Below are 16,805 nucleotides of genomic sequence, written 5' to 3' on the forward strand. Positions count from 1 at the left end.
GTTCTTCCAACTTTCCATCCAAAGAAGAGGCCAGGAAGGCAAATTAAAATAGGAGAAAATACTCCTCTAGCTCCACAGAAGGAGCTGCTGAGTTATGGCGTGCAATGCAAAGCCTACTCTTTAACTCCAACCTGTAACATTACGGATGTAGGGGATGGTGGTGGTCATACCATGGGTCTTTCCTAAACCATGTAATGTAATGTTGTCCATGCTTCCTTCCCCCAGCATCCCACTGCACCTTTCTGAAGCCTTTACTTTGCCTTTTCACTCCCCTGATGACTGCGATAGCACACAGCTTCATTTTATCTCCTTAGCCTCCAGGCCAGATACAGAAACCCAACTGCTCTCAGGAGAGGTCTGGGCATATAAAACTACAAATTTATCCTTATTAAAAAGAACTATGTTCGAGCTAAATCGACAGTTGTCTTTCATGCCTTACCATAATCCACAATAGGGTGGTAGCAGACAAAACTAAAGCGTGTGGTTTCTGTAATGGTTTTGCTGAAAGTTGATCTTTGTCTTGGGCAGGGACCTAGAGTGAAGAAATTAAATGATACATCTGTCTCCATAGGCATGGATATTTAGATAGATATAGTTTACACATACTCATTCACTCACCATTTTAACAGAGAATAAAATAAAATGGCAGAACAACTTTCCTAGAGGTGTGGTGGAGGGTTTTTACATACATATGCACATGTACATATGCATTGTATTCAACTATCAAATCAATCTTGGATATCTTAAAAACAATTTTTCAATTTGGTACCGAACATACTAGAGGATGCTTTGTGTCCTGTATTATGCATTAGGATAATTGTAATGGTCCTTTCTGGGCTTAATAATTCTCATGTTAATGAGATGTAGAAATAAATATCTTCTTTTAGACCAGTCTATTTAGTCATTCCTTACCTTCTGCACACTGGCAAACGTTGGTGTGGCACAGCTTTGAAAGCATGGCGCTGTGCTTGGGAGCACCGTAGAATATGCTGCACTTTCTGTCTATGGAGAAGAAACAAAATTGCTTGTCTCTGAAGCTCAGGTGGAAAAACCTATGCAGTAGAAACTATATTTGCAGCCCAACTTTTCCCTGGTCCAGAGAAATCAGAGCACTAACACGTTAGATGCACATCAGCAGTCCACAAAGACTTATAGCTTAGGCACCTAGAGTACAGGTATCCCCTTGCCTTTCAGCTGAGCAACAACCTGGATTGTTGCTTCTGTTTTTTTGAGGGGGGGGAGGTTGTTTTTTTGGTATTTTCCTTTTTGTTCAGTTTGGTTTTGGTGTTTGTTTGCTGTTTTTTTTTGGGGGGGGGGGGGTTTGGGTTTTTTTTAAAGTTCACAGAATCACTAGCTTGGAAAGGACCTTCAAGATCATCAAGTCCAACCATTAATCCAGCGCCACCATGTCCCCTAAACCATGTCCTGAAGCGCCACATCCACAAGTTTTCTGAACACTTCCAGAGATGGCGACTCCACCACCTCCCTGGGCAGCCTGTTCCAATGCTTGATCACTCTCTCAGTGAAGAAATTTTTCCTAATATCCAACCTAAACCTCCCCTGGCGCAACTTGAGGTCATTTCCTCTTGTCCTATCATTAGTTACTTGGGAGAAGAGGCCAACACCCTCGTCGCCACAACCCCCTTTCAGGTAATTGTAGAGAGCGATAAGGTCTCCCCTCAGCCTCCTCTTCTCCAGACTAAACAACCCCAGTTGTACTCTTCCCTTTTGTTTTGTTTTGTTTTGTTTTTCTCTGAAAAGCATCGACCTTAAAAGTCCTCAGCACAGGAAAGGTATGGACCTGTTGGAGAGCGTCCAATCTGAGGGGTGAAACACCTCTCTTGTGAGGACAGGCTGAGAAAGTTGGGGTTGTTCAGCCTGGAGAAGACTCCAGGGAGACCTTATTGCAGTCTTCCAGTACTTCAAGGGGCTTATAAGAAAGATGGGGACAGACCTTTTAGCAAGGTCTGTAGCAATAGGACAAGGGGTAGTGGTTTTAAACTAAAAGATGGTAGATTTAGACTAGATATAAGGGAAAAAAATTTCATAATGACTGTGGTGAAACACTGGCACAGGTTGTCCAGAGAGGTGGTAGATGCCGCATCTCTGGAAACATTCCAGGTCAGGTTGGACAGGGCTCTGAGCAACCTGGTTTAGTTGAAGATGTCCCTTCTCCTTGAGGGGGGGTTGGACGAGATGACCGTAAAAGGTCCCTTCCAAGCCAAAGATTCTAGGATTCTATGACTAAAAGCATCTTTAGAGCACAGAGCTACAGTGAGCTCTGCACTGTTTCAGAAGGAGGAGATAGGATCATGAATAGTTAGTAGTTTAAACCTAGTGTAAACTGTCATGGATCCCTGAGCTTCAAGCAAAGTAGTGATTTGACTTAATTTTCAAATATTGTTTACATAATTCTGGCAAATGGGGATGATTTGCATTTAAACTTCTTTGGGTGGGGAAGAAGACTGGTTTCCCCAGCAAGCACAGTACATAAGCCAAACCTCTATGGTTGCCTATCTTAGATGCATAGAAAGACAGCCTGAGTGAAAAGATAATGTGAGTGGAACATGCTTAAAAGCACCATGAGAAATAGGATGTCAAGAAACCTGATTTTAAAATCCATGAGTGAAAAGTTTGTATTTTCAGCCCATTTGCAATAATGGACCCTTCCCGAGAGGGTCTGTATTTAGGCGATCTTAAGGCATGGTAGCAGAAGACAGTATTCGAGGCAGGTTATTTCAACACTCAACAAAACCACATAGTTTCACACATTACATAAAAACCACCTTTCTATAGACTGAAGTTTGTTCTTGAGTGTCTCTCTTTCAATCAGTCATGTATCATTTTTCCATGCACTTACCAGGGTTGTAAAAATCATACAGAATGGCATTTGCTGGCTGAACCAAGCCCATGGGATTGATTTGCTTTGCCCCAAATGATATACAGTCTGGGTCTGGTCCACTTGTGAGCTGGAGGAAAAAGGAACAAGAGTTACAGCAAGTAAACTAACTCTTTCTCCCCAGTCAGTTCCTTAGTTGTTTTTGCCTGTACCAGCTGTTGAATGCTTGTTTCTGATGGCATAGATGGGTTAATCTCGGTATCTGTAGCTTCAACTTGAAGAAGGCTTTTCCTTCCATGATTCTATTGGGAGATTTTGTGGATCAGCTAAGCCTGGTAAAGGCAGTTTTGTGAGACGTGTGCAGCAAAGGTCTCCTCTTTTTGAAAGTGTCTGATCCTGAGTCATATAATGACTTTTCAATTTTTACCTAAAGCCACCTTGCACAGGCATAATGGGTGGCTGCCAGTGTATACACTTTCCTCAGTGAAATGCTGAGGTCAGGAACCATTTTGACCTATGTTAAATACACAAATTCTCTAGGACAGTTATAGCAGCAATAACATCTACAATTTTTCATTTGACTATCATCTTACATTTAAAAAGATTATTGCCCTGTGCGTGCTTTCTACAGGGACCCCCCTGCTTTGGCTGTGGAGGTGAAGCAACTCAAGTGGGTGTAGGGTGGAGGCATAATCCAAAGTATGGGGAAATATACACAGAAACGAGAGGTTTTGATGTTTACATCTGTTTGTCACTACATGCATCTCAATCTGGAAGCATTGGACTTCATATGCAATATGTCCATGTGGAATGTACAAGACCACCAGTAAATCCTTTATTAATCCCAGTTGAAAAGCATCTTTTCTGGCTAGAGAAGATTTATGTTTTATTTTGGAGCCAAAGCCCAAATCTCAACCATGGGCTGCATCTCCTGGAACATAGAAAGGCTGAGGATGAAGATACATGTTTCCCTTCTTCATCTCCTCTGCCCTTTCTGAAACTGAGATGTTCAATGATAATATATGACAAAAAAATCACAGGAAGGCAATGGAGTGCAAAAACCAATAATGGTTAGCTTTAAAAGAATTCTATATATGCTGTCTGAAATGGCAGAGATTGGAAAATCATTGAGTTTGCTTACCTCACCAAAATAGAGCAAAACCTTTCCTTCCTTGTACTCATAGTGCTGAATGTACTGGTCTGAAGACATCACCAACTGCAGGAAAACAAACAAATCATAACAAAAACCTAGCAGAACAGGAAGACCACTGCTACAACCCTCTATATTCTGGTTTGCTTTGTTCAGCTCTTTGTTTTATTCTACCCTCTTTCTTCCTCCCTAAAAGAAACAGTCCCTGAGAGCGTGAACCTGGGTAAACCTCCCTCAGCCAAGCAGGCTCCAGAATCCAACGCTCTGTAGCCACATTTGCAGAGGACTGTGCCCCATCTCCCTGTCACTGTGCCCCACCAGCAGCTGCCTCTGGAAGATGTGTTGGCCTTCCACCCTGCAAGCACAGGACACGCTGTCATGGCATGTCAGGGGACAACAGTGCCAGTGGGGAGAGTAATATGTGTAAGGACAGGGACGTATCTAAGTGCCCTCCTGATCCTTGCCCTAATTTCTATTACAAGGGACCAAGAAGGCTGAACTCTGTTGACGACAAGCTTTTCATTTCTTGAGTATATTCAGCAAGTATTTTATTGGAACAAGAGTAATGAAAATCTATTTATCCAAAATCCATTTTTCCTTCTTTATTCTGTGGCCTTCAGAAAGATTTCAAAAGACAAATTTTCTGTAGAAAAGGCTATAAAAGATTGCACAGTAAAGTGTGTTTCTAACCTGTTCGAGATCATTTGTGTCAGGCTCCAAGCCACTCAGCAGAGAGAGATCAACCAGGGACATCTTTGGTGCATTGGAACCCGTGGACCTTTATAAGGGAGACCGTCAGCAGTGAACATCTGCACTGAACAGCCAGCTTTGTTTGAAGAGTTTGGCTCTTCAGGTTTGCTAATGGTGAAACAAAACTTTCTGCTCCATTTAAATTTCCTAAGTGGATTTTCATCTAAACTAGACAAATGGTCATCCAAAACTCAGGTGTCCCTCCTGAGCTTGTCATCTAGGCTTTCTTTATAGTTGATAGGCAGAATCAATCACCTTCAAAGGACAGTTCATACCACCGTGAAAGCACTGGTGAAGACAGGGAAGGTAAACTGCACTGACAGTGTGTCTGTTCTTTATTACCTTCAGAGTGGAGCTGGGAAATGAGCTTATCCAAATTCTTCATGGTCAAAGTAAAATTTACATCACTTTTGCTCTCCAAGGCAAAAATCCTCATTGCTTTAACTATCCATTAGGCATATATGTTGGACTTCCAATCTTTTCTACTTCCACTTCTCAAAAATCAGGTAGTTGTGTCATTGCTGGATAGTGAGATGGTTCTCTGCACTCACACAGTGTGCCTTGCCATAAGATATTCGACTTATGGTCGAATACACTTAATACTTCAGAAACTTTTATTTTGGCACCATCCATTCCTCACAAGGGATGTAGCACAGTGCAGGGAAGCAGTATGGTGACGTAGTTGGTGCCTCCATTTTTTCTCCTGTGTCTTAACTATAACAAAGGGAGCTTCATATTATCGTTTAAGCCTTACCCTAACACTCAGCAATGTCCTGCAGAGTGGTGGATCTGATAGCTGATAAATGCCACATAGCAATTAATCGGGCAAATTCAGCCAGCAGATAATTCACTGAATACATGTTTAACTAGGCAGAGCAAAACCTGGGAATTAGGGTAACTCCAGACCTCTCCTGCCATTGCTCCCACTGCTGTCTGGGAGGGGGGATAAAAAGCACTGCCTCGAGGCTCTTTCAGTGGAAATGCTAAATTCTACTGGGGAGCAAAACCTGCTTCTGCCACCCTGCTCCTCTCTAGAAGCGGCCACCACTTTGTGCTTCTATGACCCTTGCCAGGCTGTGAAAGGGAGCAAAAGCAGATATTTCACCGTTATTCTGCATGAGAGGGTTTCTTTCTCACTAGCTCTGCCCTTGCCTACGCAGTGACTGCCACAACAAGATATCCCTTCTGCCTCCTCTCCTCCCCCAAACAGTAGTAGACAACTTTTCTTTTTTATGAGGCAAGAATGTGACCAGGAAGGAAGGAACAGCATCTCCCCAGAAAGCAATGAAACTTTGTAAATGTCTTATTACTGTATTTCAGTTGTATATACTTTATTTAATAAAAGACTTCTTTCAAATGATTAGGTAGCCAGGCACTTTAGAATCTCCCCAGAGTCTGATGAGGCAGAATATGCAATGGACATTCGAGGTCTGTGTAAACCATCTAAACCTAATACATTGTTTTCTCCTGCCATGGGAGAGGGGATGCAGACTCACCATGTGCGCATACTCCCAGAAGATCACCAGGCTGGATGCTGAGCTTGTGTATATGGAGAGGGTGACCAAGAATTACAAACAACAATGAATACATTTCTTAATGAAGTGCTGATCTTGCAGACCTACCTGACACAGACTTTGTACTGCAGCGATTCTGCTTTACTGGGAAAGATCGCCTCCCTTTTCCTTCTGCTGTAGATGTCAAACCACTCTATTTCAGAGAGTGGCTTAAACGCGCGGTTTTTCCCAGCAATCAAATCCTCGTAATCATCGTTTTCATCAGAGTATGCAGGTTCTGGAGGTGACAGACATGATCAGCCATGCACAAATTTGACTGAGGACTTGGTAATGCGGCTCCTTTTTGTATAATGATAAATAGCAGTGGTCCATAATGCCATCTCTATGGGTTTTAAGAAAGTTTGCTGTACACCATCTCAGTATTTCTAATGAATTCAGAGTTAAAATTTTAGGGATAATTATAGTAAGTATAACCAACATATCTATCTAAGAATGGGGTTTAGGCTATGCATAAATATGTAACGGACAACCCCTGACTCTATAAGTTAGCTATTCAAATAGAAAAAAATGTGGACATAGGCAGAAAAGGTGACGAATACACACTTCAGGGGATGGAAAACACAGTCTTGTTCATATGAAAATACTTGTGACAGGTCTGTCCCAAAGAATTTTTAAGACCACATTGTAAGACCCTTATTATCCAGGGAACTGAGCTGGGCTTTCCCCGCATGGCAGGCAGGAACACTGTTATTGCTCTCCTCCCAATAACAAAGAACACTTATTAATAGTACCTGTGCATCTGTTAGGTACCCTCTGCACCTACAGTCACTCAAATAGTTATTAAACTACCAAAAAAATTTAATAAACTGAATGCAACAATGGCTAGGCAGGGTTCAGAAGCCTCTCTCTTTCCTTGTTTTCATTAATTTATTACCACTTTCCAAGGCTGGAAAGCCATTAAGTATTAGCAGTTGGCCAAAGGTGTCACTTTCACTTTTCACTCACCAGAGTATTTAATGCTCCCTTCCATTTCCACTGTCAAAATCAGATCATTACACGTGTTGTTCTTGAGCTCAGATGACCAGTACACTTTTAATATCTAAGATGAACACACAAATAGCAAACCACTAAAAAGATCATTTAAATGACAAGGGATTTACTCATCCAGCACTTCAGCAAATGTTAATGGGACATGGGAGCGTGGAGAGAAACACTGGTCTCCCAGAGGGACAGACTAGTCACAGAGGACTGCCATGGGTGTAAGCAGGAGAGGTCCTGTCTGCAAATCACACATGTCGTGGGACCTTTGAGATAACCCTCTATTCCCAATCACAAAGGGGTCTCTCAAACTCCAGCCACCTCTATCAGCATTGACATTTCATGGACTTAAAACCAGGAAAAATTGACTGCCCATCAGGGCAGTCTGTAGGCACCAAATTTTAGAAATCTGTAGGTAGGAACACAAAGCATAAAGCCATAACAGATTAAGTTCTCAGTCCGTTTTCAAAAAGGAAATAAAAGAAGTCCAGTTGGACTCTGAATTTCAGATTTACAGCTTACACTCATTGTCCCATTTCCTCTGCCGTGTACAGACACTTCAAGTTTTCTCCCAAGTTCAAACTGCAAACCAAGGCAACAAAAAAAAGAAAAGAGAGACTTAGTCTGTGCACAGCATTTGACCTATAGTTTTCCTGTGACCTTCATGGCCTTCTATGCCTTTGACTTTCAGAACTGGGATGGCGGAAATCTTTTGCTACAGAAGGAGTTATGAGACCTCAAGTCTCATAGAATTTTTAATGTGCTGGGCTTAATCTGCTGTTCTGGGGCCCAGGAGACATATTTTTCCCAACTTTACTCTGTCCTCTGTAGTCTGGATTTGACATTTTCACAGGTCTCAACACAAAATGAATATCAGAATTTTCCCCTACTTCCTCATTCCCTAGCAAGAATTGGGCTTCTGGCTGGTCTTCACTATCAAGGGAGATTCACATCACTGAACTCTTTGAAAAGGCAGGGAAGGGCCTCTAAAGTGCGCTGCTAACCATCTGTTGATTTTGTTGTTGTTGTTTATAAAGATTCTGGTTTTGTTTTACAGATTAAATTATTAAAAAATACTATAAACCAGCTACATCATGATTGCTTAACATGAGAAAAGCTAGGCCAGATGTTCCAATATTTCTCCTGTTTGAGGGAAAAAAGCTTGAAACAAAGGATGGTTGTGTACCTCTAGCTGCTTCTGAATCACTTCATCAGTATCAGTCAGAGTAATACTGTAGTCTTTTTGCCTTCCAGGTGTTCCCAGTTTTACAGTCAGGTTGGTGGAAGCAGTGTTCAATGTTTGTATGCTGTATGCTGACAGAGCTTCCAAGGCCACCACTGTGTCCTACATGAGAAAGACATGCAAAAAACCTAACAATTATGTCAGGTTATTTCAACAATATGTAAGATGACACGGTGAACCACCTGGAGTTATTATTCAGTTTTTAGACTTTTTGCTGCTTTGAAGTTCTCCTGTATCTGTCTGTTCCTACCTCATTTCATTTCCCAGCTTCTTCTTTTAGCATTAAAATCCTAAAACCACTGGAGTTCTGACCTTTCGTAAGTCTTCATAAAGACAAAGAATCTTTATTGGCTTATAATATTTTTATTAATGGGCCAAAATCTTTGATGCTTCATACACCAAAGAAGTTCAGGATTAACTGTTATAGTGCTTTCAAATCTAAATGAAAAAGTCTTTATGGAGCTTCCGTTTTCTTCCCGCCCCCTGAAACTCCACCTGGACTGGTAGTCAGGCACCTGTGTAGAGCAGTATCCTCCACCGTAGTTCCTTCTTTCCGTCAGCCACGTGGCAATAGGCCTTGCGTACTCCACGTCTTTCAGCAGCAACGTTTGAAGCAATGCATAGGCGGTGGTTTCCACTGAGATTGCGTTGTTGCCATTTCCCCAGTAGCGCTGCTGCTTTTCTGCAATAACAACTCCGTTTTGAATCCCCTTGGTAAAGATACCTGCTGAAAATGACTATTGCTCTACACAATAGATATTTCATGTCATAGCACTGAGGAACCACCAGACATAGATGTTATCTTGAGAGCAACAAATCAGTTGGGAAACAGAGATAATGGAAAAGGAAAGTCACAACATTCTAAATTTTGACTTATCCAGTCATTACAGTCTAACAATCCCATTGTACGGTGATGTCCATCTGATGGAATGGTAGCATTGTGTCTGGTGGTTCCCGAGAGATAATAGTATTAATTATGCTCCTAAGTCCAAGCTTGATTAAGAGAAACATATTCCCTATGCTTAAACTATGGCTATTAAACCATAATATTTAATGTTTATGAAACCAAACAAATTGGGAGAAATTGATAGTGTGGCAGTGCAGCCACACAACCAACTGACTCAGCATTGACCACAGCCACAGATTGGAGTGTAAGTGATGACATCCATGTGGAGCTGGAACAAAGCACTGAGAACTGACAGGGGGACTTTGAAAGCATCTGGGCTGGGAAGGACATCTTCCCTCTTGCTCACAAACCCAGTCTGGGCTACTCCCACACATAGTTGTTCACACATACCCGTGAAAAGTTTCTTCTTTTTTAGCCGGTTGGGCTTTTTTTTTTTTTTTTTAATGCACTTTAGGGGTGTGGAAACCTTGATAGGCAGCAAGGGAACTAAAAAGGTAAATGACTAGTTGCCATGGTTTTGTTCCAATTCCAGTATCAGATAAGATCACGATCCAAACTTCACAGCTAAGTTGTTACTTTATAGCCATATTAATTATACAAATTACATATTACAATGTCAACATTGAAATATTTAATTATGTAATTTAAATATTTGAGTATATTACACATATACATCCACACTTCTATAAAATTAAATGGCCCTAATTCCCTTGACTTTTCTTTGTTTGTATAACAGAGTGCTGCAAATGCTTTAGTTAGGAAGAGTGCTTTCCAACTGAATTATTAAGAATGGTTACTAGTACCTGCATCAAAAACAGAGCAACTCCGTAATTTTTCTTTCACCAGCTGGGCTTCTTCACTATCAGACTGCACGAGAGTCAGAGCATAAGCAGTGATAGTTGTAGAATAGCAGTTAGTATTTCTTGAAAGTTGATTTTTCATGTAAGCCACTGCTCCTCTAACTGCTTGTACCTGTGAAAACAGAATGGATCTCTTTAAAAAGGTCATCCAGCCCTTCTAACTGTTATTGCCAGCGTGAGTACTAGGCAGTGTAGCAATTTTTGAGACAACTTTAATAATTTTTGCTTAGTGATTAAAGCCATTGATGATGGAGTACATAGCTCGAAACACCTTGTTGTACATTGGGCAGTGATATTTTTCCCTATCCACCACAGATGTAAACGGCCTTTCATCTCCTCATTTGCAGTACTTTAAGGTAGTAGGGTGGACATGCCATTGTGCAATAGCCATCAGACTTAAAGATAAAAAGTCAGGTTTCCTACCACATCAGGTGACTCGTAGACTTGTAGAGTCTGTTGCAATGCTATAGTTACAAAGGCTGTCAAAGCCAAATCCTCTTCTGCTGACCCAATGCCACCCTGAAAGATGAAACATGAAAAGGGAAAGTTAAATGTACATGCACATGCTTATGATTAAATTTAGAAAATCACTTTTCATGAAGTCAAGGATTTTCTTCTCAAACCATCTGACCACAGAGTGTGTAGTTTTACCCTTTAATTTTGCTGAATAACTTGTGTCCATCTAAAGCATATCTCCTACAATGGCAGCCAGTTTGCATTAGGCAATGTTAAGAGATGAGGAATCCACTACATTCTTCAGCTGGTAATCAAATATTTAATTATTTAACTCATAGTTAAAAACCTACAGTTTCACATTGGAATATTCGTGGCTTCAATTTCCAAGCACTAATGTTTGGGGTTTTTTTTCCCATTTCTCTGCTACTCATTATAGATTAAAGAGCCCTTTAGCACCCAGAACTTTTCTCCTGTAAAAGTATTTATACATCATTACTAGATCATTTCTTATTTCTCTTCCTGATAAACTGAACATAGTGCTCTCATTAGCTTTTTCCCTCTGAACATCTGCATTTTTGTTTGTATTCTTCTTTGTGATTCTTTTGCTCATGCTCTCCTTTGACAATAACATTAGGATCTTCAACAATCTTTGACAACAACCTCCTCCTTCACTTAGCCCCAAATGTTTATCCTTCAGAGAAGGATAGGTTGTTTGCTTGGAGAGACTTAAGTCTCTGTAGAAAGTTATCATCATGCATAGCTTCTGAAGCAAATGTAAAATAGAAGATAAATAGCTGAGCATGGGTACAGGTTAAAAATCTTTTGCCAGGTCTTGAGCTGTTTGGGTTTTTTTCCCCAACAGTGTTACATCAGCTGTGCAACTGGATTTGACGGTGAAAGCCTCACCAGTTATTTAATAAAGACCATTAATAAAATTAATACATTTTTTTTGTATAAGGTCAGTACAAAGGTATCTGCATTTTCAAAGGATTTTGGCAGTGCACATTATTTTCATATCCTACATGCATTGTGGAATAGTGTAACAATTTTGTGTTTCTGGACACCTGCAGGGGATGTGTAGACTAACATATGCAACTGGAAATTCTGGTTAGGTATTAAGATTATTTCCTTTTTTTTTCAGCATGGTAGTGGTTAAATACTGAAACGGGTTATCCATAGAGGCTGTGAGATCCCCAACCTTGGAGGTACGCAAGACTCAGCTGGACATGGCCCTGTGCAATCTGATCCAACTAGACCTGTTCTGAACAAAGGTGGGACTAGATGTCCTTCAATACTAAATTACAATTCTATGGCTCTGCGGCCTTTGGTAATAAAACACATATATTTTTACCAAGCACAAAGATCTCAGAATTAATTTTGTAAGTGCTCTAGAGGCATAGGTCAGATGCAAAATTATTTAAGACTGGATCAAAAGATAAAGGTTAGCTATGCATCTCTGACATAACAGACCTTTTAACAAATTCATTTTACATTACAGATTTTGTACTTCTTACGCTACAGATTTCTTTCCTTTAGATACATTTCTTATTACTCAACAACAGAGAATATTAGTTTCGATCCTTAACAGCCCTTAATGTGCAACAGATTCTTCTCAATATGGATGACTTACCTGCATAGTCCTGTCCATTACTGGGTGATGATCATGGAATGAATCATCTGCCTGCTGTTGATTAAGCAAGTAGGAAATCGAGTTGTGTATGTGACTGTCTTGGACACTAATGTATTTTCTGCACCTTGTGAGTACTTTAACAATGAATGCAGTTAACCTGCACAAAAGAAAATATTCCAAACTTGTCCTGAGGTATGTTTATAGAAGAGTATATTGACAGGAAAAGAAACATTCTGTACATAAACTCATATTCGATACAACACACTCACTGGAACCTAGTGACTTATCATTTGACATGAACATAAACATTTCTACTCTGTGACAAATGCAAAATAACCAGTTGCTCAGTATAAGCCTCTTTCATCAAGGACTAAACATGCTTAGAGACTTACATGGCTGATTATCCGTAATAAAAGTAGATAGGCAACACCATGCCCACCAGACTTTGACATCCCCCCGCCCCCAAATAACCCCCACAACCTTCTGATGCATCAAATGATAATAGTGTTATTTTGGAAAAACAGAACCAAAGCTGATTATGAAAAATACACTTACCATACACTACTGGATGTTGTTTTAAATGCTCCATAGGAACCATCCACTTTCTGAAACTCAAGCAGTCTAGTATAACCTGCATGAACAGGACAGCACATAACTGTTCAGAGAATACACATACTTCTTGGACATTTTCATACATTACTTGCATTAACATGGACATGTTCAGTATTGACTAGTGGAAGAGTACATGGAGGTGTTCACTGATACATTATGGAGGAAATTACTGGGTCAGCAGGCCTTTGACACAGAAAAAACACTAAGCTTAGAAGGTGCTATGTCTTGTTTGACTTAACTGAGCCATGAGAATAACTTGAAAACTGCAGATATTTGTAGTTACAAAACATTTTCTGTGTAGTGAATCTTGGGAAACTTATTTCCCTTTACTGGCACCTTTTCAAGCTGTTGATTTTATGGTGCATGGAATCAAAAAATATACAAAACATCATCTCTTGGGTCAGACATAGGCTTAGAAATCATGACTTCTGGCCTCTGATCTTGAGTGCTATTATCTTGACAAAGTCTGTATCATAGCCACACAACTAATTTTCTACCCCAGTGAACTTTGATAAGAATCAATAAAAGCATAATATAGGGACTAAATGCTGCTGATAATACCAAATGCTCATCAGCACTCTCTCACATCATTTTAGGCAATCTTAGCTAAATAGGCAAAGACCTCCATTCAGCAATTATTAGCATGTTTTTAATCTCTATTTATACCCTTATTTTTCACGGATGAAATGTGTGCCACATATTGTCTGAAAATCGTGAAAACAGGTGCATTATATTGCTTTATGCCTCATGCACACCATTATAGTTAAAAAGATCAGCTGTACCTGCTACAATACTTATAACTCTAGGGCTCTGTGTTAGTGCCTGTGAGCTGGAACATTTCCACTTCCACATACTGTGGTCCTGACTTTGCTGTACATTTAACACCAGCTTTGGATCATGTCTTGGAATGGGCTTTTCAAGAATCATAGAAACATCAAATCATAGAAACAGAATTTTTGGGTTGGAAGAGATCTTTAAAGGTCATCTGGTCCAACCCCCCTGCAATGAGCAGGGACACCTTCGACTACATCAGGTTGCTCAGAGCCCCGTCCAACCTGACCTGGAATGTTTCCAGGCATGGGACATCTACCACCTCTCTGGGCAACCTGTGCCAGTGGTTCATCACCCTCATTGTCAAAAATGTCTTCCTTAGATCTAGTCTGAATCTGCCCTCTTTTAGTTCAAAACAGTTACCCCTTGTCCTATTGCAACAGGCCCTGCTAAAAAGTCTGTCCCCATCTTTCTTATAAGCCCTCCTGAAGTACTGGAAGGCTGCAATAAGGTCTCCCTGGAGCCTTCTCTGCTACAGGCTGAGCAACCCCAACTCTCTCAGCTTGTGAGAAGCAGCATCCTTGCAGCTGTTCTCTCCCTAAGGAAACTCCCTCCCTAGGTTGATCCAGGGCTGTTGGAGTCATTCTAGCTCATGTACTGAATGCAGGAGTGTGGAAGAGAAAGATTCAATAGCATGATTACCATTGGGAGTTTCCTTAGTGATACTCCTCTTGCCAACTACAGACATCGACAGCAGAGAGGTCTACATCCCAGCTGGTTATCCTAAGCACTGCTATGATCCAGTGGGAGAAATAAGCATTTTTAGGACATGATTCCTCTTGATCTATTTTGCACATCTATATTAGGAGGAAATGATCAACTGGCCTTTGCTGTCCATTTACTCTGAAAAGAATTGAAATTGATCAGCTCAGATTTTCCCTTTTGCTTCTAAATTAGGCAAGAGAGAGAGTGGACTGTGAATGTCAGTACTGTGCAATGTCAGATGTAGGCAATTAATCACCTAAATTCTCCTCAGCAGTTCTGTTTCTCATGTCTGTCTGCAGATTGTCGGAGTCATTTCTGTGTGGCTGTGATAAGACAACGCTCACTCCTTTGGCAAGTAGCAATGGCTAGTGCGCAATGCAAAGGGATAACAAAGACCGTGTCGGTTGGTCTTTTTTTTTTTTTTTATCTGCATACCTTTTTCAATCATCTTAATGGCTTCCTCCTTCTGTTCAGGATTAAAGTTCACCCACTGCTCACTGGCATCCAAGTACTCAATAGCGTGGACTGCAGGCGCCATTTTCACCATTGTTTGCTCTGCACAGCCTGTGGGCACTTGAATAAGTTTCTCAACTCCAGTGAGACTAAGACAATTTTCAACAGACTCGTCCATAATACTCCCTGTTGTAAAAAACACAAGCCATAGCACACACCATATTTAAAGCTGTCTGGTATAACATGGAGAATGGTGATGCTTGCTATAGGTTGACACTCCAGCACGCCCTGATACTTCTCATTATTAAACGTTGTTTTCAGCTCCTTAAGACTTTGTAAAGCTGGAGAAGAACAAGGATGAGGTGCCAGGCCCTGGGAAAGCTGGAGAAAGAAGGGTGGGGCAGTGAAGGAGCATGGAGGAGGAAGAGTCCTGAGGCTACTGGAGGCAGGGAAGCAAGAAAAGGCAGAAAGACTAGTGCTTCCGGTTAAGGCTGGAAAAATCTTGTCAAACCAGACCTGATCCTCCCACAGAGGGCAAAAAGATCATGCCTTAATCATGCCAAACGTTTTGTACAGAGGTTGTTTTTTTTCCCTCTCTGCGATATTCTCATTTGATGAATTCAAGCATCCCCATACTTTAGAACAGGAATTTGAAATGGAAGCCAATAACTTTTGTGTCAAGCATGCATTATTTTACAGCTTCTGGGAAAAAATGTTGTTATCATTAATAAGAGTAGTTGCTAGTAGATGTTTTAAAAATATGTATGCATGAGTGTATATATATGTGTATATAAAATTATTTGATTAAATGAGGATATGATTGTATGTATCTTCTCTTTAGAAAAATAGAACTTTCCAGAACTTATACATCAGAGTCTGGCATCCTTATTTCTGAAGGCTGAAGCAGATTTCTTCAGACCTACGTGCAGTGTGGGGTTACGAGAGGTGAACTTTTCCCTTCTCTGGCCTTCTCATAAAGTTAGCCTGGGCACAGTGAGGCTGGAAGGACTGCATAAAGCTGTTATATCCAATACAAGTGAGAAGGAGTAATTAGAAAGAGGAGAGGCATTGGGTCAGCCTTGGGACTCTTTTGGTTTATGACCTGGGCAGGCAGCACAGACTGTCTGGGTCATGGCAGAAAAACTAGGAGGGAATGGAGACTCGATATTCAGGAATGAGCAGCACAAAGGGTCACGTTGCTTGTCACCTATGGAGAAGTTATTGACAAAGAATTATATTTACCTTTCAGGCTAACAAACACGTGACTATCAGAACCTGGCACCATATCAGATGGTCTGTTCAGGTCCAGTGTATGGGACTTTACTGTAAATAAATAGTAAATAGAGATCTATATCCAGACTCTTTAAACATAAAAACATAGTGTAATTTTAGAATATGCTTTTCATTAAACATCTCACAGTTGATGGTAATTACGAGAGAAATGTTATCAGAAACATTAAATGGAAAATTATGAAAAGAAATATACTTATCTTTCTTAAATGGATTTAATTTTCAATCATTAGCAATATTGTTTTTCTTGAAATTAGGCTTGGTTTTAATAGTTTTTAAAACCCATTAGTAAATTAAATAGATGCCTACTTAATATTTAAAGAATGTTACCTTGAAACACAGAGGTAATACAAATAAATTCTAAATATTTAGAATGAAATGATTTTTCTTTCCTGCGTCTTTTGATATGTATCGGATGAAGAGATTTGTGACAAGTTCTGGTCAACCAGAGCAATGTTTGTACCTTACGAAGTATTTCACTGCACCCATCAGATAGTCACACCAGGTTTTACACCCCCTGTTCCTAC

General features: G+C 40.4%; 1 protein-coding gene across 1 annotated transcript in view; it reads right to left on the minus strand.

Moving 5' to 3' along the window:
* Nucleotides 1-16,805, minus strand: part of LOC104624650 (complement C4-like) — a 51,436-nt gene that overhangs the window by 5,381 nt on the left and 29,250 nt on the right. Inside the window, exons 23-38 of the mRNA XM_010292081.1 lie at nucleotides 16,231-16,311; nucleotides 14,971-15,174; nucleotides 12,943-13,018; nucleotides 12,388-12,544; nucleotides 10,725-10,820; nucleotides 10,245-10,413; nucleotides 9,050-9,216; nucleotides 8,478-8,636; nucleotides 7,814-7,873; nucleotides 7,259-7,352; nucleotides 6,362-6,530; nucleotides 4,680-4,767; nucleotides 3,981-4,055; nucleotides 2,861-2,969; nucleotides 913-1,002; nucleotides 440-532 (exon numbers count right to left, since the gene is read on the minus strand). Of these exons, the coding sequence (XP_010290383.1) occupies nucleotides 440-532; nucleotides 913-1,002; nucleotides 2,861-2,969; nucleotides 3,981-4,055; nucleotides 4,680-4,767; nucleotides 6,362-6,530; nucleotides 7,259-7,352; nucleotides 7,814-7,873; nucleotides 8,478-8,636; nucleotides 9,050-9,216; nucleotides 10,245-10,413; nucleotides 10,725-10,820; nucleotides 12,388-12,544; nucleotides 12,943-13,018; nucleotides 14,971-15,174; nucleotides 16,231-16,311 (1,887 nt within the window). The remainder of the gene's footprint in view (nucleotides 1-439; nucleotides 533-912; nucleotides 1,003-2,860; nucleotides 2,970-3,980; nucleotides 4,056-4,679; nucleotides 4,768-6,361; nucleotides 6,531-7,258; nucleotides 7,353-7,813; nucleotides 7,874-8,477; nucleotides 8,637-9,049; nucleotides 9,217-10,244; nucleotides 10,414-10,724; nucleotides 10,821-12,387; nucleotides 12,545-12,942; nucleotides 13,019-14,970; nucleotides 15,175-16,230; nucleotides 16,312-16,805) is intronic.

Source organism: Phaethon lepturus, unplaced genomic scaffold, assembly GCF_000687285.1.
Source record: "Phaethon lepturus isolate BGI_N335 unplaced genomic scaffold, ASM68728v1 scaffold128, whole genome shotgun sequence".
Lineage (NCBI taxonomy): Eukaryota > Metazoa > Chordata > Aves > Phaethontiformes > Phaethontidae > Phaethon > Phaethon lepturus.